This window comes from Lepus europaeus, chromosome 8 (assembly GCF_033115175.1).
Source record: "Lepus europaeus isolate LE1 chromosome 8, mLepTim1.pri, whole genome shotgun sequence".
NCBI classification, from domain to species: domain Eukaryota; kingdom Metazoa; phylum Chordata; class Mammalia; order Lagomorpha; family Leporidae; genus Lepus; species Lepus europaeus.
The window spans coordinates 97,861,374-97,883,645 of NC_084834.1; the positions used below are offsets into that span (position 1 = coordinate 97,861,374).

Sequence of the window (22,272 nt, forward strand, 5' to 3'; positions counted from 1 at the left end):
TGGGATACACAGCAGACTCATAGAATGGCAGACGTCCTAAACAACACTCTGGCCTCAGAATCAGCCCTTAAGGCATTTGGATCTGGCTGAAGAGCCCATGAGAGTATTGTAGGCATGGAAAGGCAAGATACCATGGGAAAAAAAAAAGAAGAAGACCTAAATGAAAGATCTCTGCGAGTGAGATCCCACTGGAAACAACAGGGCCATCAAAGAAGGAGGTACCTTTCTCTGAAGGGAGGAGAGAACTTCCACTTTGACTATGACCCTATCGGAATAAGATCAAAGTCAGCGAACTGTAAAGGCTTCCAAAGCCCTGGCAACTCATGACTAGAGCCTAGGGAGATTACTGACGCCATGAACAGGAGTGTCAAAATGTTAAGTCAGCAACAGAAGTCACTGTGTACTTACATCCCATGTGGGATCTGTCCTTAATGTGTTGTCTAATGTGCAGTGATGCTATAACTAGTACTGAAACAGTATTTTTACACTTTGTGTTTCTGCGTGGGTACAAACTGATGAGATCTTTATTAATTATATACTGAATCCATCTTCTGTATATAAAGATAATTGGAAATGAAAAAAAAAAACTTGGTGTTAAATTGGAAATGGCATAGAAAATTAATTATTTTTAAAAAAATATTATGTAGGATCTCTGTCTTTAAAGTACACTCTTATTTAATGCTATAACTAGTACTCCAACAGTATTTTTTTTCACTTTGTGTTGCTATATGGGGCAAACTGTTGAAATCGTTACCTAATATATACTCAACTGATCTTCTGTATATAAAGAGAATTGAAAATTAATCACGATGTGATTGGAAGGGGAGAGGGAGCGGGAAAGGGGAGGGTTGTGGGTGGGAGGGAAGTTTTGGGAGGGGGAAGCCATTGCAACCCATAAGCTGTACTTTGGAAATTTATATTCATTAAATAAAAGTTTAATTAAAAAAAAAAAGCATAGCTATTTAAACCAGGAAAATACTTCCCATTTAAAAATACCTTAGGGGCAGGTGTTAGTCACAGTGTTTACAGTGCCACTTGGGACAGTTGCCTGCTTTATCGAAGTGCTGGGGTTCAAGTCCCAGATCCACTCCTGATTCCATTTTCTGCTAAGTTTAACCCTGGGAAGCAGCAGGTGATGGCCCGAGACCTTGTGTCCCTGCCATCACAACTGACCCAGATGGAGTTCAGGGTTTCAGGCTTCAGATTGCCCCAATCTGGGCTTGTGGTAGACATTTCTGTAGTGAACCAGGGGCTGGAAAATCTCTCTCTGCTTTTAAAATAAAATGAAGTAAAAATTAAAAGTATCTTAAACTGTAGAAAGTTAAAATTAGAGAAATTATGATCGCATCCAGATTACAGAAAATATCTTCATAAATTGGTTTGTTTGAATCCAATGTAAGGATTTCACTTAGGTTTTTAAAAAGCTTATTTTTCATTTAAGTTAAATATTTAAATACTGAGGCAATGGGAATTTGGAGAAAGCTGAAATGGAGCTAATGTTAATAACAGCTGTTAGCACAGCTGATCCACAGTTCCTAGAGTTTAACTGTGTTTCTGCCAGTTCTTCTTAAACATGTTTTTGTTTCTTTTCTCAAATCTGAAATTGCTCCTCTGTGATATAACCTTCTAGTCCTCCAAACATGCTCTGGAAATTATGGAGTTTCATTGTTGATAATGAAATCCAAGTAGATTTCAAATAATTTAGCTATCAAGTTTGAACTATATTTTTTTATAGTAGAAAAGCTAGATATATTAATTGGTTGCTTTAAGCAATCTATTCTTGTTACCCATTGATTCTTTCAATTATCTCAATGTGATCAAACTAAAAAATTAAAATTTGCCTTTACATGTGTATATGTATTGAATTGCTTCTAAGGGTTTTTGGGAATTTCTACAAAGTATTTCCTAGTGTAAGACTTTGAGATTGAGAATTGTTTGTGGTGGTGGTGATGATGGTGCAACAGCTTCTTTGTGAACACTAATGATTTTGTTTAATTATTCTCCTTTAGACACCAACAACTATAGTTCATAAGTATAGTCCCTTCATTGCAGAGGCCCTTGAAATGCCATATTGGGTCAGAACTATAGTTCAACTAGCTTCATATTCTTTATCTGAGAATGATGCCGGTGAAACTTGAGGGAAATATGATTATACTGTCGTATGCAGTGTACAGGATAGACTAGAGAGCTGCATACGTTAAAATGTGTCATTTTGTCATGGGATGCCTGGGTCCAGGTTATTGTCTCTGATGCAGGAGCAGATTTGAGGATAAGATGTAGGTAAAGATCAGCAGAGAGACAAGATGGATTTGTATGCAGAGTCCAAATACAGGCCAAGAGGGAGTCCAGGCATACTCAAGAGCAAGCATTCAGTGAGTTTCGGGGTTACCCCCTATATGATTTGGAAGCATAGAGGGCTGTGTTGGGGCAGGGTTTAATTGAATATTTATTGGAGGGCAGAGGTTGGGACAAGGTTTGAGGACCATTCATTTCTTTGCCCTTTCCTGGAAATGTTGAAATTGTCGTGGTGACTGGTGTATCAGGGGAATAGAAGTGTCAGCCATAGTAATTTTATAATAATGACACTATAATGAGCTAAATGCCAATGTGGGGACAAAGTGGGCAGTCAGGTTGGTTATTTTGGCCAGCACAGTTTCCTGGAAGCTGTGGTTTCTGCTGTATGGAAAGGGGACTTGGGGTGGTACAGGTGAGGCTGCAGCCCAGGCTGGGCTGTAGGGGGAGGTTGACAGTTGCAGCTCCTCTTTGCTAGCTACTGCCTTGCCTACATCAACTTTTGAATGGCTCTAAATTTTATCTATTTATATTTGCATCCTGAATTTCTTCTCTGAGTTGTGGGATTCATATGTGTACTTAATTGTGTATCTCCTTTTATTTTTTTGTTGCTCTTCCATAAAATTGAAACTTTACCACTGCAAGGGTATGTATCCTGATTTTACAGTTTTCAATTCAATTTAGCTGTATCTAAAGATGTTGGAAGTGTTAGTTTATCTAGTGAAGATACCATGATTTGAAGGAGAAGGTCATTTTTCTGGAAAGAAAGCCTGCTATCTAGCTCTAAAGGTTTAATGGTGTTTAAAACAATTTTAACAACCTCATAAAGAACATTCTAGTACCATTGATCACACGGAAAGATACAGATACATTTTAATGACTCAACAGGGTCCACTTGAAATTGAAAGCCCATTCTAAAATTGTAGTAAAAAAAGGTAAAAACATCTAAGTAAGCCTTATCAAAAAGCTGTGAATAGTTCTTTCAATGAACAGTAATCATCTCTTTCCCTTCCCACTAATTCAGATCATTAAAATGCTTTAAAAAGTCTTTAAATTTTTTTCCTTTGGAAATTACTGAACTGTGATGTGTTGGAGTGTGGTTTGAATAGGCCTTAGTATTTCTTTTTAGAGCTTCACTTGTCTTTGTCCTCTTTGGTGGTGTCCTTGGATTTTACAGACTTCCCATGTGCTACTGGGTGTGCAAAGCCTTTATCTGGGGGCCACACGCATAGTTGGGCCAGATTTAGACCTTAATTTCTGCTAATTGAAAAACACAAAAAGTAATAATTTGATCTTGTGGTTTCTAAATGTCAAGAGTTTTCTGAGAAGGAAATTCCCTAAAATTTGTGCAGTTCCCTGGTGTTCTTGGATTTTCTCTTTTCTAGTTTGTAATCCTCAATGAAAAAATTCAGACATCAAATTGTGAAACTCAAGTGAGCATAGGAGCCAGTGATCAAAAACTGCTTCCCCAAGTAAACCTTTTAAAAGTAAATTCATATATAATTGTTTTGCTTCCAAAGGATAATGCTTAAACCCTACTTTTTAACTTAATTAAAATTGATGAGAAATTTGGAAGTAGCCACTCCTTTATAACTTACAAAATTCAAATTGACATGAAATTTATTAACCCATGTCAGATCACCTGTGTTCAAATTCCTACCAAAGCACTTCCTAGCTATGTGAACAAAGTTTCGTTATCTAAAATGAAAATACTTGGTATCTGTTTCATTGCAGTTTTGTATTGATTAGATCAGAGTGACACATAGTAATCACTAAATCAATACCAGTTATCTGAGTGGGCTTGTGGTGAAGCAACTTAAACCCCTACTTGTGATGCCTGCATCCCACATCAGAACTTCATTTCAAGTCTCTGCTGCTCTACTTCGAATCCAGTTTCTTGCTCATGTATCTTGGAAGGTAGCCAATGGCAGCTCAAGTGCTTGGACCCCTGCCATTCATGTGTGAGATTCAGAGGGAGTCCAGACCTCCTGGCTTCAGCCTGGCCATCCCTGGCTGTTGGGGACATTTCAGGAATAAATGGAAAATCTCTCTCTCTGTCTCTCTCTGGCTGTTGGGGACATTTCAGGAATAAATGAAAAATATCTCTCTCTCTTCTCTCTCTCTCTCTCTCTCTCTCTCTCTCTCTCTCTCTCTCTGTCTCTCCCTCTCTCTCTGTCACTCATTTTTCAAGTAGATGAAAATAAATCAATAAATATTTTAAAAATGGCAATTATCATCTATTTTCCCCAAGGTCATCAATACATATAATTATGGTTAATTAGCAGGGGAAAGTACCCAATATGAGATAATGAAATTACATGCTGTCATGCTTTTCTTATGTAAACCACAGATCAATACCTTATTTTTTTTTTAAAGATTTATTTATTTGAAGGTGGAGTTACTAAGAGGCAGAGAGAGAGAGAGAGGTCTTCCATCTGCTGGTTCACTCCCCAGATAGCTACAATGGCCGGAGCTGGGCCATTCCGAAGCCAGGAGACAGAAGTTTCTTTCAGGTCTCCCACATGGGTGTAGTGGCCCAAGGTCTTGGGCCATCTTCTACTGATTTCCCAGGCCATATCAGAGAGCGGGATTGGAAGTGGCACCCATATGGTAGCCTGGACTTGACTGGCACCCATATGGGATGCCGGCCCAAATATCTTATTTGAAACTTAGGAGAGATGGTTACCTGACTGACTGTAGCTTTTTGCAAAGAATCTTTCTTACTAGGCTCAATTTTTTTTAAAAAAATATTTATTTATTTATTTATTTGAAAGGCAATATTATATATAAAGAGGGACAGAAAGATTTTCCATCTGCTGGTTCACTCTCCCAAATGGCTGTATTGGCCAGAGCTGAGCCAGGCCAAAGCCAGGAATGAGGAACACTATCCAGGTCTCCCATGTGGGTGCAGGGGCCCAATTGCTTAGAACATCTGCTGCTGCTTTCCCAGACACATTAGCAGGGAGCTGAATCAGAAAGGGAGCAGCAGAGAATCTAAGCAGCATTCACATGGGATGTGGGCGTTGCAGGCGGCAGCTTAAGTGGCTGTGTCACAACAGCAGCCCCAGGCTCTTGATAGTAAATGCAGTAAGAATTGGTGAGAAACCTGGTAGATAGCAGAGGAAGAGGAATTAGCAGTTGATCTGCCTCCTTATTTTCTTTGTACTCTGACGGGGTGAACCAGTGAGAGCTTGTTCCCGCAGGACCCTCTGACATTAGTGTTGCTGCTTTGTTTCCAGGTGCGTTGGGGTGACAAAGGATCTACCGAGGAAGGTGCAAGGCTAGAGAAAGCCAAAAATGCTGTGGTGACAATTCCTGAAGAATCAGAGGAACCCGTGCGGCCTAGACCACCCCGACCCAAACCCACATACCAGCCCCCTCAGACGAAGTGGTACACACCGATTAAGGTATTTCCTCAATTTGTGCAGCTAAACCTCCTCGAGAAACTGTAACTTTTGTAGTGCTCCCTTGCCTCAGCTATTGGAAAGAGCATGAAGGTAGATGAAGTGGCAGATGTCCGGTTTTTGTTTAATGAATGCAAATTTCATAGGTAGAACTTTAGGAATACAGCAGTTCTTTCCCCCCATACCCACCTCCCACCCTCACTCCCATCCCACTTACCCCCTCTCCGATTCCATTCTTCATTATGATTCATTTTTAATTAACCTTACTTACAGAAGACCAACTTATAGTAAGTAAAGATTTTAACAGTTTGTACCCCCCCCCACACACAACATTTAAAGTACTGTTAGTGAACAAGTTTTGTAGTTAATTCTCATAGTACAACTCACTAAGGACAAAGGTCCTACATGAGGAGTAAGTGTACAATGACTCCTGTTGTTGATTTAACAATTGACACTCTTAGTTATGACATCAGTGATTACCCAAGGCTCTTGCCATGAGCTGCCAAGGCTATGGAAGCATTTTGTGACCACAAACTGTCAGTATTTAGACAAGGCCATAAGCAAAGTGGAAGTTCTCTCCTCCCTTCAGAGAAAGGTACATCCTTTTTAGATGGCCCCTTCTTTCCACTGAGGTCTCATTCACAGAGATCCTTTATATAGGATTTTTTTTGCCACGGTGTCTTGGCTTTCCATACCTGAAATCATCTAATAGGCTTTTCAGCCACATCCCAATGCCTAAGGACTGATTCTGAGGTCAGAGTGTTACTTAAAGCGATTGTCTTTCTGTGAGTCTGCTGTGTGGCCGATGTCTGTTTTGTATGGCAACAACAAAATACTTCCTCAGCCTTAAGAACCACCCAAGTTTTCGTTGGTTAATTTATGATGGAAATGAAAACAGTTACATTTTACCTTCTTCCTTTTGCCACTCATTGATTCAGCAAGCAGAGGGTGACTATTTCCCTGGGAACTTACCCTCTCTCTTCCTTCTAGGGCCGTCTCGATGCACTCTGGGCTTTGTTGCGGCGACAGTACGACCGGGTTTCCTTGATGCGACCTCAGGAAGGAGATGAGGTTTGTACATTTCTCAAGCTGGGAAAGAGCTGATGGCTTGGGTCATGTAATGCAAGAAATGAAATAGTAGTCACAAATAATTTTAAAACCCTTATTATTCTTAAGTAAGGGATTATTATTGTCTAGTACACATTCTTAATCCGTAGGGTGCCTAAGCCGTCATTATCTATTTTTATAATGTATCTTCAAGGTACAGTTTCACGCAAGTCTAGTTTCCAGCGATTCATAAAGCGTACGACAATTTTGATCCATGCTTTGGTAAGCATACACATTGCTTTAGTGTTTGACTTTGGAGAAACCACGTTCTGAGGACTTACCTGGCTGGAGCGACAGACTGGCATTTATAGCTAGTTTTTCTCTAACGTTTAATAGCCATGAGATCTAGCAACAATGCCTTAGAATCTCAGCGACTTTAGGCATAATTATGTTCCCTGCTTTTAACAGTGATATGATCTAATTTCTTGAATGCATGAAAGTATCTTTAAAAGCATAAAACATTCTAGAACCCTGTGATAGTGACGTCTGTCTGTCTGTCTGTCTGTCCATTCACTCACACAGGTGGATATGCATGTATTTTTCTCCTCACTGAGGAATTCTGAATCATGTTTTTTTTATTTTGGGAATTTGGATGATATTACTCTAGTTTTATCACTTAATTAACATGCTTCTGTAATCATTATTTCCTACAAACAATTGTTTAAAATATTTTCTGATGCAATAATGGGTGGCGTTTGTTCAACAGCCTAACACTATTCACAGTATAGGACTGTCTGTCACTGGGTGTCAACGTGATCATTATTCTGCTTTTACAAACGAGTAAGCTTCATGCACTTCCTCTTCAGAAGACTTTAGATTCATTCAGGTCTGAGACACGAATGTTTGAGGATGAAATAGTTGATGAAGTTAGTGTTTGTTTATCTTACATTGCTAACCTAAGTTATATTTAGTATTATATAGTTTTAGCTTCATGTTTAAACTACAGAAAATCTGAAGCTTAACATTTTACTTCTGTGAATTGGGGATAATTTAAGAAATGTCTTGAGTTCAACTGTTTAGGAAATCTGATTTGAGATAATATTTCTGGAATTTTTCAGTAGATCATTTGCCATTTGTTAGGACCATGGGGAGTGAGAACTACCTAATTTATATATAAAGAAGCCTGTTTTGTTTTCAGATCACTGTGGTTCTTTTTTGTTTTTTTGGTTTTTTTTTAAAGATTTATTTATCTACCTGAGAGTCAGAGTTACACAGAGAGAGGAGAGGCAGAGAGAGAGAGAGAGAGAGAGAGAGAGAGAGAGAGAGAGGTCTTCTATCCAGTGGTTCACTCCCCAATTGGCTGTAATGGCCGGAGCTGTGCCAATCCAAAGCCAGGAGCCTGGAGCCTCTTCTGGGTCTCCCATGCAGGTGCAGGGGCCCAAGGACTTGGGCCATCCTCTACTGCTTTCCCAGGCCATAGCCAAGAGCTGGATAGGAAATGGAGCAGCTGGGACATTAACCGGTGCCCGTATGGGATGCTGGCACTGCAGGCCAGGGCATTAACCCGCTGTACCACAGTGCCGGCCCCTACTGTGGTTCTTAATAGAAAGTTCTAATATAATGAAATTTATAACTCTGCTTATTTTTTAATTTTATTTTTTAAAGATTTATTTATTTATTTGAAAGAGTTACACAGAGAGAGAAGGAGAGGCAGAGAGGGAGGTCTTCCATCCACTGGTTCAACCCTCAATTGGCTGCAACGACAGGAGTTACACTGATTTGAAATCAGGAGCCTGGGGCTTCTTCTGGGTCTCCCATGCGGGTGCAGGGGCCCAGGGTCTTGGGCCATCTTGTGCTGCTTTCAAGGCCATAGCAGAGAGCTGGATCAGAAGTGACCCAAGTGCTTACCCCCTGTACCCATATGGAAGACCCAGATGGAGCTCCAGGCTCCTGACCGAGCTCCGACTGTTGTAGCTATTTGGAGAGTGAACCATAGAAGATTCTCCCTATCCCTCTCCCTCCCCCTCCCCCTCCCTCTCCCCTCCCCCTCTCCTCTCCCTCTCTCTCCTCCCCTTTCTCGAACCCTCTCTCTCTGTAACTCTGCCTTTCAAATAAATAAATCTTAAAAAGAAAAAAAAAAGAAGTGGAACAGCTGGGACTCAAACCGGCGCCCATTTGGGATGCTGTCTTGCAGGCAATGGCGTTTCCCCGCTATGCCACAGCGCCACCCCCACGTCTCTGTTTAAATTCCTATTTTATGTGGTATTGTTTCTCAGACATGTGACAGCTCTTCCTCTTAGAATGCTGCACTTTTACCTCATATGTTTTAAAACTAGTTTTCTCTCCCTGAGGTTATACACTAACCAATTTGTTCAGTAATTTAACCCGATTAACTGCAGGGTTTTGAGCTAATAATGAGGATGTAGTAGACAGCAAATGCAGTTACTGCTTTCTTGCTGATACTTTGTATCCTCCTTTATCATGATTCAAATTTAGCATTCAGTCTTTCAATCATTCCTACTAATTTTCATTCAATTCAGTAATTTTCAAATTATAAATATGCACAAATGATTGCATCAGGTAATATGGAGTGGTTGGAATAAACTAGTCTTTGTTCTTAGATCTAAAAATTGTTTGGGGGTCTAGAGTTGTGTGGCATAGTAGGTTAAGCTTCCTTCTGCAATGCCAACATTGCTTATGGGCTCTGGTTCGTGTCCCGGCTGCTTCAGTTCTGATCCAGCTTCCTGCTAATGGTCTGGGAAATCAGTGGAAGTTGTCCAAGTGCTTAGGGCCCCTGCACCCACATGAAAGACCTGGAAGAAGCTCTGGGTGTCTGGGTTTGGCCTGGCAAAATGACTATTGCGGCCATTTTGGGGAGTGAACCAGCAGATGGAAGATTTCTCTCTCCATCTCTCCTCCTCTCTCCGTAACTCTGCCTTTCAAATAAAACAATAAAAAAATTTTTTAAATAAAATTTGGGAAATAGCATGACAAAATATTTATTCTGTGTTGTGATCTGAGTACTTGTGAGTGGACAGAGAAAGACTAACTCACTCTGAAGGAATTAAAGCTTCTTAAAAAACATAGTCCTTCTATTTTCAAAAAAATGGGTGGGATTTCAACATGTGGAAATTAGCAAAATGTTTGTATAGGTGAGGTATCATGAGCAAAGTCACTGAGACAGTCAGGTGTGCATTAATTCAAGAATTGCTACAAAATCTGGGGGTTTGAGATTAAAACTAGAAAGATCGTTTGAGAATAGAAGAGATCTTTGAGATTGGATTAATTGACATATTTGGTTTTTTAAAGTGATGCTTTATCATCCTTCATTCAACAGCAATTTATTGCCTAACATATACCAGGCAGATAAATTTAACATCCTGCTTAATTATAGTGCTAGATTATTCCACATATGCTCCAGTAACTTAATTTTCATTTGATTCAAGAATATGCTTCCATTTGCATTACCTTGACCAAGATTTCTTTTGTCATTTTTTTAAAAAGCAATTTATTCATATTTTTGTTGAAGATAATTCAAAGCCTTTTCCCCCCCTAACTCTTGAGGTCAGATTGTTTCAAAATTGGGAATTTCTCTGATTTTAGGAATTTTATAGAATCTTTATGCCCCACATTATGTAAAGCAGCATCCCTATCACATTGTTCAGATATATTACTAAATTAGTCCTGTTCAGATTTTGCTTCCAAATGAATTTTGGTGAGAAACTTAGGACAAAACTTTACATTTCAATGGTTTTGGATTTTAGATAAAAGGGAATAGATCTTTATTGTGTGAAGTTGACTAAAACTTCACTTTTTCCACTTTAAATTCATGCTACTTTTTTGTTTATTTTTGGCTCATTTTTACTTAAATGCAAGACTTGAAACTTATTAAACATCAATTGTTGGTTTATTGAATTTTTTTATCAAATATCTAATATAATTCTATATGTTCCTGATGCATTCTGAGTTAATCTTTTTTTTAAAGATTTATTCATTATTTATTTTGAAAGTCAGAGAGAGAGGGAGAGACAGGGAGAGATCGTCCATCCAATGGTTCACACTCCAGATAGCCTCAATGGCCAGTGCCAAGGAGGCTGAAGCCAGGAGCCGGGTGCTTCATCCTGGTCTTCCATGTGAATGGCAGAGATCCATACACTCAGGCCATCTTACACTGCTTTTCCCAGGCCATTAACAGGGAGCTGGATCAGAATTGGAGCAGTTGGAACATGAAAGAATCAGCACCCATATAGTATGTTGGCATGGGAGGAGGTGGTTTACCTGCTATACCACAACGCTGGCCCACCTGACTTAATCTTGCATCATCATACTTATCCATTTCAGCTCTACCACGTCTAACATTTTGTCAACTGTAAACTTTTGTCACTTATTTCAAGCTACTGTTACCACCTCAGCGTGGCAAACCATGAGCCTCTTTCCCCACAGGTGACATTCTGTAGCTAGTTGGCATTACTCTAGGAAAGCTAGGAACCCAACCAATTGGACAACCTCAGTTAACCTTATACCTCACAAGGATATTTAATAATTTTTGTTAAATTCTTTGCTGAATTTAAGGTATGTTGTATATCTGTCTGTCCATACAACCAAACCAACTTCACAAAGTTACTATTTACAGAAATCAGGTAAAGTTGGCATAATTTACTCTTTTGTTGCTGTATTTCTTGCTAATGTCCCTTTATGTTTAACATTTTTTGATTGAGATTTTTTTGTCTTCCATTGTTATCAGCATATAGCCTTTTCCTTTTAGACAACTTGAGAAATCTTAGCTGTCTTTTTTCCCCATTTCCCCATTTTCCGTGTCCCACAAAGATTATTAAGAATATATAAATTTATGACTTCACATCATCTACTAGGTCTTTATTTAATAGAATTAATTCTAATATAAACTCTTTAACCCAAACACATACATAACTATAGTCCGTATTTTTACAAAGATTAAATCACAGAATTACACAATGAGTCATTTAATACTTCAGTGAATTAGCTTTCTGTACACTGTTAAGACAATGAAAGATCCCAGCATTGTTCATATTGTTGACATCATGTTTTAGGAAGCCATTATCTTCCTTTGGTTTCATGCTCTCTGAATGCTTCCTCCCCTCTCTCCTTTCCTTTCTTCCTCGTCTTATTTTTCTTATTCCCTTTTTATCTCTTCTTAAATATAGTTATATGTACTATGCTTTCATTTTCAGCTTTGCCAACTTCTTACACCATTTACACAGTTCTTACATATTTCGGTCGACTACTTTTGAATGAATGAAGCCTTCAGTTGCTTTATTCATATTCTTATGAACACAGTAAATAATGTTTTTTGATGAAGGCAACCATGGTACTCTGTGATAATACTTGTACCCAAAATAATCTGCACCCATCATGGGACATTTAGCCATAACTATTTTGGTGGATTTCAATTAAAAGTTTCCAGAGTAACTTAAATATACCAGATGTTATTATCCCAAAAAAAACCAAATAATATTTGGCATGATGCAGTGATATAATCTGTGCTAACATCCTACATATTTTATTTCTATTTTATAAAAAATAAGAATTTTTTTCAAAAATTTAATGTCTTAAATTCCAGGAGTATTTTTGCTTTGTTTCTGCCCTAGAGTATTTTATTTAGGGAACATACAGAAATTTACATAGTATGAAATGAAGAAAAAGAAGATTTTCAGAGAATTAAGAGTATATTTGAAGCAAAGCTAATTTTGAGGCATGATATTAAAATGTGATGATTTACTTTGGTAATGTTTTATCTGTGCTCAAGATGAGACCATGGATCAGCATTGCTTTTGGGATATTATGTCCAGTTAATTAGGTCCTCAAAAATTAAACCTATTGAACCTTACGGTTTTTATCAATTTAGCTTACTTAGATAAGGATTATCTCTTAGGAATACAGGGAGTAGAGAAGATTTACATTTAGGAAACTAAAGAAGCCAGAGTGGTAGTTTCTTCAACCTATCTGGTTGCTCTTTCAGAATAGCTTGTTCTAGCTGTCCATCCATGTATCAATCGTCTAGCTTTTCTTAGAGAAATGGGAAGATTACTTCAACGTGTGTGGCTATGTCTGAGCACCCTAGGTAAGCCAGGGCATACTCACTGCATGGGAACAGTTAGTCTTAAAGTGCTTTTGTGAGCTTTAGGTAACCACATTCTACTTAATGGGTTCCTAAAATCCTGTGTACCTAAATTAAATTTAACTGAATTAAACATTGACCTGAGGCCAACTCATGAGAGATTTCATACATTTGTACATATATTTGAGGTGTTCATTGTTCTTTATGCTTATCATTTTTATATCAACAAATTATTTTCCCAGTAAATTATCCCATTAAATATTAGGCAGTTTGTAAATAGTAATATTATCAGCCTAGATTAGATACACTGATTCCCTGTAGAAAGGCTTGTTTATACACAGCAAATAATTCATTGGAACAAATGTTATTAGCTATGAAGGCCAATTCTTTTTAAAATAAACTTTTTTATCGGCATGTAAATTAGTGAGTATAATTTGCAAGTGGTTTTTTTTTTTTGATTCTTAACGAGGTGTGTGTGTGTGTGTGTGTGTATGAATGCATAGTAGAAATTAGGAAGACTCTGGGAAGCTTTTTCTGGTTGTTAGAAATGGGTGTGGAATGTCCTGTCATGTCAATCGATATAGATGAGAAGGGGTTCTTATGTCACAATTTTAAAGGAAATAATAGTATAATAGTCAACATTCTTTCTTAAGAAAAAAAAAAAAAAGGTAAAACAAACTTTTTGCCGCCTGAGATAGTAAAAAGGATGAGACTAAGGGTTCCCAGTCACACCACCTCGGTGTGGTCAGCAGCCTGTTTTCTACCTTGGAAACCCATCTTGTCATTTATTTATAAATTGTGTACTGCAGAATCTGCCTCTCGAGAGTTCAGTTTAACAAACAAACCGGCGTACACAGAACTAAACCCAGAGTCACGCACAGTTGCTCTGCGAGTCCCGTCACGGTGGATTTCCAGCCAAATGCTTGCCTTTTATGGCTCCGAGGCCGCACCGGGCTCGTTCGGGGGAAGAATTCACCACTGAATTGAAGTCCTTGATCAAGAACTGAAGTGGAGGCATACAGTATCAAAGCAGCGCCGGGCTGCCTCCTGCCACCTCTCCCGCCGAGGTGGCCGGGCAGGCCGGCGCTTTGATGCCGCGCGCGGTCCTCCGAGTCATGAATGTTTCAGCGCGGCGCGCGAGGCCGGGGCGGCGCGGCCAGGTGCGCGCCGGGCAGGTTGTCGCCCACATCTGCTGGCGGCGGCGGCGGCGGCCCCCCGATTGTCAGCGGAGGTAGTTGAGAGCGGCAGGGCCGTTTTGGTCTCTCGCTCGCTGCCTGGAGGCCCGAAACACCAAAGGTAGGAGCGGGGGGTGGACACAGCTGCGCTCCCAAACTTGCCTTAGGCGCAAATACGAGATCTAATGTAGTTTGACTCGGTGGCGGTGGGGAGAGGAGGACAGAAAGCCACTTCAGAGACAACTTAACGCTACAACATCTGCCGCCAAGTTTCCAGGGAGTGACAGGGGACAGCAGGTACAGATCCAAGTCTCCACACAAACAACCTCCATTAAGCCCTGGACTCTTTTGAAGCGCCTCCATCAAACATGCCCCAGTCCGCAGCAGGAGTTTGTTTGGTTTTCAAAGCAGTGTTTTGTTTTTTTGCAATAACAAGGTAATTTATAAATGATGCATTACCATGCGTTGTCCTTTTTTTTTTAAAAATTTTTATTGGAAAAGAGAGTTAGAGGAGCAGAAAGGCAAAGAAGAAAGCAGAGCACTAGTTTTGGAGTTGTTCCACAAGCCAATTAAGTCTCCGAGGAGACTCTTGGCTGTCGTGGAAGCCGTGTTAACCCTCACGCTGCTCCGCAGGCACCACTGGCAGACATCAGTTTGTAGACTTCAGTCGCCCAGCTCCAGAAACACCCGTGAGGCACATCCACTGTTTGTTTTAGACTCAAAGAGTTTCCTTCCTATAACACAGAGGTGAAATTGAATTCATTTTTTTTCAGGTTTTTTTTTTAGCAAAATAAAATTAGAATATTGCATTGACTTTAATTTGTTCCCCTTTTTAAGGGTTTCATGCCTATAATTCATGGTATTAAATAATTAAAGCTAAATGTTAAGTAAAATATAAGTAGAGTCTTTGTTTTTTTCCTGCCTTCAGCCAGAAAATAAGAAAAAAGTCAAGACAAGAATTTGTTTAATTTTCAGGGATCACATTGGAAAAATTCAACATTGTACACTCATCTCTGTAGCATACTAGGATTATTTAAAATATTAGCCTCGTAAGAGCTCCAGGGTATGGTAAGATAATAAAGGTTCTATGGTGATGTAAATTATGATCATTCATAAAACTTAGACTCCCTCACAGATGAAATAGCTGCGTGACCACTATGTGGTGAAGGAAGACTGCTGACTCAAAGGTCTCCTCTGGTGCGGGGCGTAGCCGGGGAGCAGTGGCCTGGGGATAGATGCTAGTGTGCTGCCTGGGTTTCGCCGGTGCTGAAAGAAAGCAGCATACCTACATGGTGGGTTTTCAATTAAGCTGAATGTATTATGTTGAGAGGGCTTTTGAAAATGGTACACATGCACTTTGTGTATTTTGGAAACATTGATGGCGGCTGCTTTTTACAAAAAATGTCCTAGTTGGCAGAACGCAGCCTCAGATGTCAATTTTTAAAGGTTTACAACAAAACAAAACAAATCTGAGGGCGTAGGTAGCACGTTTATCTAGAGGGCACCAGAGAAGTCAGGTAATGGGGAAGGCAGGTGATGTAGACTCCACCTGTGTTGTCTGTACTAGTCCTTGATTTATGTTCATACCTGTCAGTCCTGCTTCTGAATTCTCCTGTGCAAACCAACTGGCCACGCCCTTTTTAATGGCAGCATCCCTCCCGAGTAACACTGAATCCCGTTATACTCAGGAAGCACTGCTTTGCGCTGTGAGACCACTTCAGCTTCCCATTTGTAAGAATCTTGATAGCAGAGATGTTGTGTGATGCTGCCTTTCTGTCCCCCATCTCATCTGCAAAGTGTAGACCACTGTGGGTCTTTCAGAGAAAATGGAAAATTTTCTCTGCTCCAGTGACTTTGGTATTCTGATATTTCACATCTACCTGGAATTATGCTCATGACAGCATTCATTTCTTTTAGACACAGTTTTTAAAATGCGATTTTTATTGATAATCTAGGTGGGTCAGTCTCATTTTTCCAAAAGTCTCCATTTAGAAATGATTACATTCTTTGGGTGGGTGCTGCAGGGCAGCAAGTTAAGCCCCCACTCGGCAAGTTGTGCCAGAGGGCTAGTTCCAGTCCCGCCTGCTCTGCTTCCAGTCCCGCCTGCTCTGCTTCCAGGGCAGCTTCCTGCTACTGCACCTGGGAGACAATGGATGATGATGGCTCAAGTACTTGAGTTCCTGCTACACAATTGGGAGACCTGGATAGAGTCCCTGGCTGCTGGCTTCAGTCTGGTCCAGCCCTGGCTCTTGTGGCCATTCGGGGGAGTGAACTAGTGGATGGAAGATTCTCTTTCTCATTCTCTCTTTTTCCTCCCTTTCAAACAAATAAATAAACCCTTTAAAATGTTAGTATATTCTTAAACTTAGCTTTTAGATTCCATCTAATTATTTTTTGTCATAAGGCTGAACTCTGATAAATTTTAGGGACTCTAAGAATAAACATTTTCAATTGAAATAGTCATATTGTACCCCAAATTCCCTTTGTACTTTCACACATTTCCCTTCTTAAAAATTCTAAAATGAAACTGTAAAGAAAAATCCAAATGTTTGAAAACTGTAACTTTTTTTCCTATAACATTTGACATATATTATAGTCTTTTAGGCCATTTATTGTGGGACATTGTTGGGAAAGTACATCACCAGGCTTTTTTTCCCTTTGTATTCCTGCTAGTGTCTGTTATTTTTATTAACTCTTGACTTTGCATCCTGTGGTATCCTGAAAATATTGTAAGATCCCGTTTACATTAGTAGGAGTGTAGTCATATTGTTCTGAGACATGTTGCTGGGAGATTCACTAGTTGTTTTGAACCCATGCAGTGTGCTTACTCAAACCTACATGGTGCAGGTCAGTCATTCCATGTGGCATCTTAATGCAGTCAAGAAACAGAATTAGGAAGTTCTTGCCCCAGTAGCTGTTGTACTGTAAACTTAAAGTATAGCAATATATTATAAAATAGTGGCAAAAATACCATAGTAAATATATAAACCAATAACAGTCATCGGTTATCATGATAAAGTATTATATACTATACATAATTATATGTACTGTACTTTTTATATGATTGGCAGCACAGTGAGTGGTAGACCAGCATTGAAATAGATATGTGAGTAATTTGTTTGGGTTTGACGTTGTAATGGCTGTGATATCACTAGGTGTCAGGAATTTTTCAACTCCATGGTAATCTTGTGGGATAAGCATTATATATGTGACCTGTTGACAGAAATGTCATTATGCAACATAATTAACTTTACATATGTATGAAAGATACATTTTTACTAGACTAGTCCATGTCATGAAAATGTCATTATTAATATAATCCACAGATTTAGGAGTTTACACATGTATATATATGTATATGTGTGTATGATATGTTTAATAGAAGTATATCTATTTCTACAGAGCACATTTTCTCAATATCCATGTTATCAATGTCTATTTCAGTGAAAAATAAATTCATGAAATAGTGTGGTTTTTGCTATTATAACTATTTTTTAAAAAGATTTATTTATTTAAAAGACACAGTTACAGAGATAAGGGGAGGAATAAGAGAAAGAGAGAGATTGATCTTCCGTCTACTTTTTCACTGCCCAAATGGCTACAATGGCCAGGGCTGAACCAGACCAAAGCCAGAGGCCAGGAGCTTCATCTGGGGCTCCCATGTGGGTGCTAGGGCCCAAACACTTGGGCTGTCCTCTACTGCTTTCCCACGCACATTAGCAGGGAGCTGAATCAGAAGTAGAGCAGCTGAGACTGGCATCACAGGCGGCGGCTTTACCGCTATGCCACAAGGCTGGCCCCTGATATCATTCCTTAGGTGAAAAAAAAAAATCTCTTAATTATACATATAAGTGGCTGAACTGAAATGCAAAATGTGTGATATTTAATCATTTAAATTATCAAAATAGATTTTTTTTTTTCGAAAAAATATTAAACAAGCTTGAGGACTTACTTGGCATTTCCTGCGGGGTCCAGACATTGTCTTGTGTTTAGGAGAATCCTATATGTGTGAAAGATTAACTTGTTAAGTTGAGACAGAGGTATATCTAGGTTAAAATTGATGAGCAATCTTTCAGTAATCGAGAAGCAAATGTTACTATAAATGTTACTATTCTCAAATGATTTCCTTGATTTTAGAATTACAACATTTTTTCATCATCAGTGAGCTGTGGCACCCTGAAAGGATACTTTTTTTTCTTTTAAGATTTATTTATTTATTTGAAAGGCAAAGTTACAGAGAGGCACAGGGGGGACAGAGGTCTTCCATTTGCTGGTTCACTCCCCAGATGGCTGCAACGGCTGAAGCTGGGCCAATCCGAAGCCAGGAGCCATCAACTTCTCCTGGTCTCCCACGTGGGTGCAGGGACCCAAGGACTTGGGCCATCTTCTGCTGCTTTCCCAGGCCATAGCAGAGAGCTGGATCGGAAGTGGGGCAGCCAGGACTTGAACTGGCACCCATATGGGATGCTGGCACTACAGGCAGCAGCTTTACCCACTACTCCACAGCCCTGACCTCAAAAGAATACTTTTAACAATATCAAGAATTAACTTTGGTTGTCCAGGGCCAGACACCGTATTTTCTTAGGCTCAACATACAGCTTTGATATAGAGCATTTTGAAGACGTAAGTTAAATTACCCAATTGGGAGCAGAAGTGTTAGCACAGATAGAATTTTTAACCCTTTTTCTTCTGTTCCTGTGTAGTCTTTATATAATTTTTCCAGTAGAAGATTAAGTATATATTTACATACACCAGAATTTTAGTAATTTATAATTATGTTTTTGTGTTTGATAGAAACTTTTCTAATGGGGGAGGAGTATTTCCTAAATGTTTATTTGTTTTTAATCTGTTTGAAAGACAGAGCTAGAAAGCAAAAGCAAGAGATCCTCCATCCCCAAATCTCTCCCACATGCTGGGCAAAGCCAGGGCTGGGTCAGGCAGACCTCCACCGTGGTCTCCCTGGTGTGTGTCTGCTGCCTCCAGGATGTGTCAGCAGGACGCCGGATGTGAAGCTGAGGTGCAGAAGCCTCTGGTGATGGCCTAACCGCTTGTACCACCATGCCCACCCCCCTGTCTTATAGACATTTTGTTCTTTAAACAGAATACATTAGAATGGTGCCTGTATGTCTACTAGCCCCTCCTTTTTAAGTTTAGTTTAAGGGAAACTTCGTAACTCAGTTAACAAAATTGGCCTGAAGAAGAAGCTCTTATTGTCCCCTGTTCTTAAAAATGCATAAACACATGACACACACACACACACATATATACTATTAAAGAGAAAGGCTATATTTTCTAATTTATAAATAAGACATTTGGATTTTTATAATATATACTTATATTCTCTAAGTAGTCCCTGTTTAAAATTGCTTCACATAACCTTTTACGTTTTCTATTAATTCCACTCTGAATCACATAGCAACGTCTAACATTGGAGAATCTTATTTATTTATTTATTTATTTATTTTTATTTGACAGGTAGAGTTATAGACAGTGAGAGGGAGAGACAGAGAGAAAGGCCTTCCTTCCGTTGGCTCACTCCCCAAATGGCTGCTACGGCCGGAGCTGTGCCGATTCGAAACCAGGAGCCAGGTGCTTTCTCCTGGTTTCCCATGCGGGTGCAGGGGCCCAAGCACTTGGGCCATCCTCCACTGCCCTCCCGGGCCACAACAGAGAGCTGGACTGGAAGAGGAGCAACCGGGACTAGAACCTGGCGCCCATATGGGATGCTGACGTGCAGGCGAGGATTAAGCAAGTGAGCCACAGTGCCGGCCATTGGAGAATCTTGAAACACATAATTTTAGGTGAAAAAAGCAATTTACTTTTTCAAACTTTGAAAATAGAAAGAAATACAAGGGCCAGCGCTGTGGTGCAGTGGATTAAAGCCCCAGCCTGCAGCACCAGCATCCCATATGGGCACAGGTTCGAATCCTGGCTGTTCCTCTTCCAGTCCAGCTCTCTGCTGTGGCCTGGGAGAACAGTAGAAGATGGCCCAAGTTCTTGGGCCCCTGCACCTGTGTGGTAGTCCCAGAAGAAGCTCCTTGCTTCTAGCTTCAGATCAGCACAGCTCCGGCTGTTGCGGCCATTTGGTGAGTGAACCAGTGGGTGGAAGACTTCTCTCTCTCTGCCTTTCTGTAACTCTGCCTTTCAAATAAATAAAATAAATCTTTAAAAAAAAAAAAGAAATACAAGTGAACATTGTATACTATTTCATTCTTGATGATTGTGAATTAAATATTAACTCTTCTATAATTTCAAAAGACTACAAAAAATTTCCTTTCTTCTCCTTATGATTTTTAAATCATAGTGGAGTTAAGATACTCTTTAAGAACTCATTTCAAAATCATTTTATCCTCTGATATAAATGCCTAGCTGCTCAGAGCTTTTCCCACTTAGAAACAGTGGGAAAAATGATGCTTCTAATTTCCTAAACTTTAGGTACTCATAATCCTTCCTTCCTTCCTGCCTGCCTGCCTGCCTGCCTCCCTGCCTCCCTCTCTCTCTCTCTCTCTCTCTCCCTCTCTCCCCCCTTCCTCTCCCCTTCTCTCCTTCTCTCCTCTCTCTCTCTCTCTCTCTCTCTCTTTTTCTCTCTCTTTCATTTTATTCATTTGAAAGAGTGACAGAGAGAGGGAGAGATAGAGAAAGAGGTCTTCCATCTGCTGATTTACTCCCCAGGTGGCCGCAAGGGCTGAGTGAGTCTGGGCCAAAGCAAGGAGCCAGGAGTTTCTTCCAGGACTCCTATGTGGTGGCAGGGCCCAAACGCTTGGCCCATGTTCTACTGCTTTTCCAGGGCCACTAGAAGGAAGCTGGATCCAAAGTAGAGCGGCTGGGATTTGAACTGGTGCCCATGTGGAACATTGGTCTCGCAAGTGGCAGCTTTATGCACCACAGCACAGCTCTGGCCCCATAATGCTTCTTAGCAAGCAAGTTAGTGTACTGAAAATTATATATTACTAGTATATTGTAATTTATAAGTACATATTTCATATAATTATCTAGTACAGTTTTTGGAGTCAAAATTAGTGTTTTCTGTTAAAGTAAACACTATTTCCATATTAAAATAATTTTTCTACTATTACCAATTCCTGTCACTTAATGATTTCTTAGCAAATATTTTGTGATGAATTCAGTGTATTTTATACATGTAAGGTCTCCCCTCATGGTGTCTGAATGCACACATACCACATATCTCGTATCTTAGTTGTAGCATGCAGATAAAAGCTCTAGAGAGAGGTCGCTCTCCAGTTATCTTAGGCTAACTCTTTCCTTTCTCTCCCCTTTCCTGTCTTCAGTATTGGTTGATTGCTAAGGTTGGACTGTTGTTCTGCTTCTCTTACCTCTCATTTTTCTGTGGAGAGAAGAGAGTCTTTCACTGCTTTGTTAGCATCATCAGGTACCTACTCTTGGCCATCATTCTAGCCTCTCTCCTGAATTCCATTTGCATTTCTTGAGAGCTTATATGAATTCTCCACTTGGATGCCCTGTTGTCTCTGCATTATGCATGTTTAACTTGATTCAGCTATATTCCTCATGGGCAGCTTTCAAGTTTTAGTGATGTCACTCCTCTCAGTCATTGGCTCTTTCCTTGTTGGGTATATTTAAGCTGAGAACTACTGTCCTTATTAAGCAACCACCATGATTCCCACAACTCATTGAGCAGGGTCAAGATTTTAATGTTTTGAGGACAATGTTATCACCGTATAACATGATACACAGGAGATATTGTTTTGAAGCTCCTTTTATTTTTATTATAATTAAGAATAAAAATGAGTTATTGAATATATGCATTAGGTTTTAGTGATTTATAATTAGATGTATCATTCAACTTTGTAGAATTTAAAAGTGTCTGTCATTACTGCTTTTTATTTTACCTTCATTACTCTTCCTGGGAAGTAAGCTACTGAGAAAATGATAGAATAACTCTGAAATTTGACAAGTTTGAATTATTGTCTAGAGATGTGGCTCAGGATGCTGACACATAAACATAGTTTTTATATGTTGCTAAATTTGTCATTTCTGGATGATTATTACTTTTAAGTTACAATTAAATCTATTAAACATGTTCTCAGTTATAAAAATATGGCAATAATTTTCCTTTAAGCTGAATTCTGAACAGATGAGGGCTTATGATTTTTATTAATTATATTTATTAGGATAGGTTTATTATTTTTTGTTGCATTGCATTTTTCGTATTTTTTTTTCCTAAAACAGATTTGATGTTTGATCCAAGCAGAGTTGTCAGTGATTGGAATTCTTGGGA

The 22,272-nt window shown here is 39.5% G+C and overlaps 1 protein-coding gene across 1 annotated transcript in view; it reads left to right on the forward strand.

Annotated features, from left to right (window-relative positions):
• The window catches only part of ANTXR2 (ANTXR cell adhesion molecule 2), a 157,540-nt gene that overhangs the window by 83,283 nt on the left and 51,985 nt on the right, over positions 1 to 22,272 (forward strand). The window contains exons 15-16 of the mRNA XM_062198612.1: positions 5,532 to 5,699; positions 6,687 to 6,767. Of these exons, the coding sequence (XP_062054596.1) occupies positions 5,532 to 5,699; positions 6,687 to 6,767 (249 nt within the window). The remainder of the gene's footprint in view (positions 1 to 5,531; positions 5,700 to 6,686; positions 6,768 to 22,272) is intronic.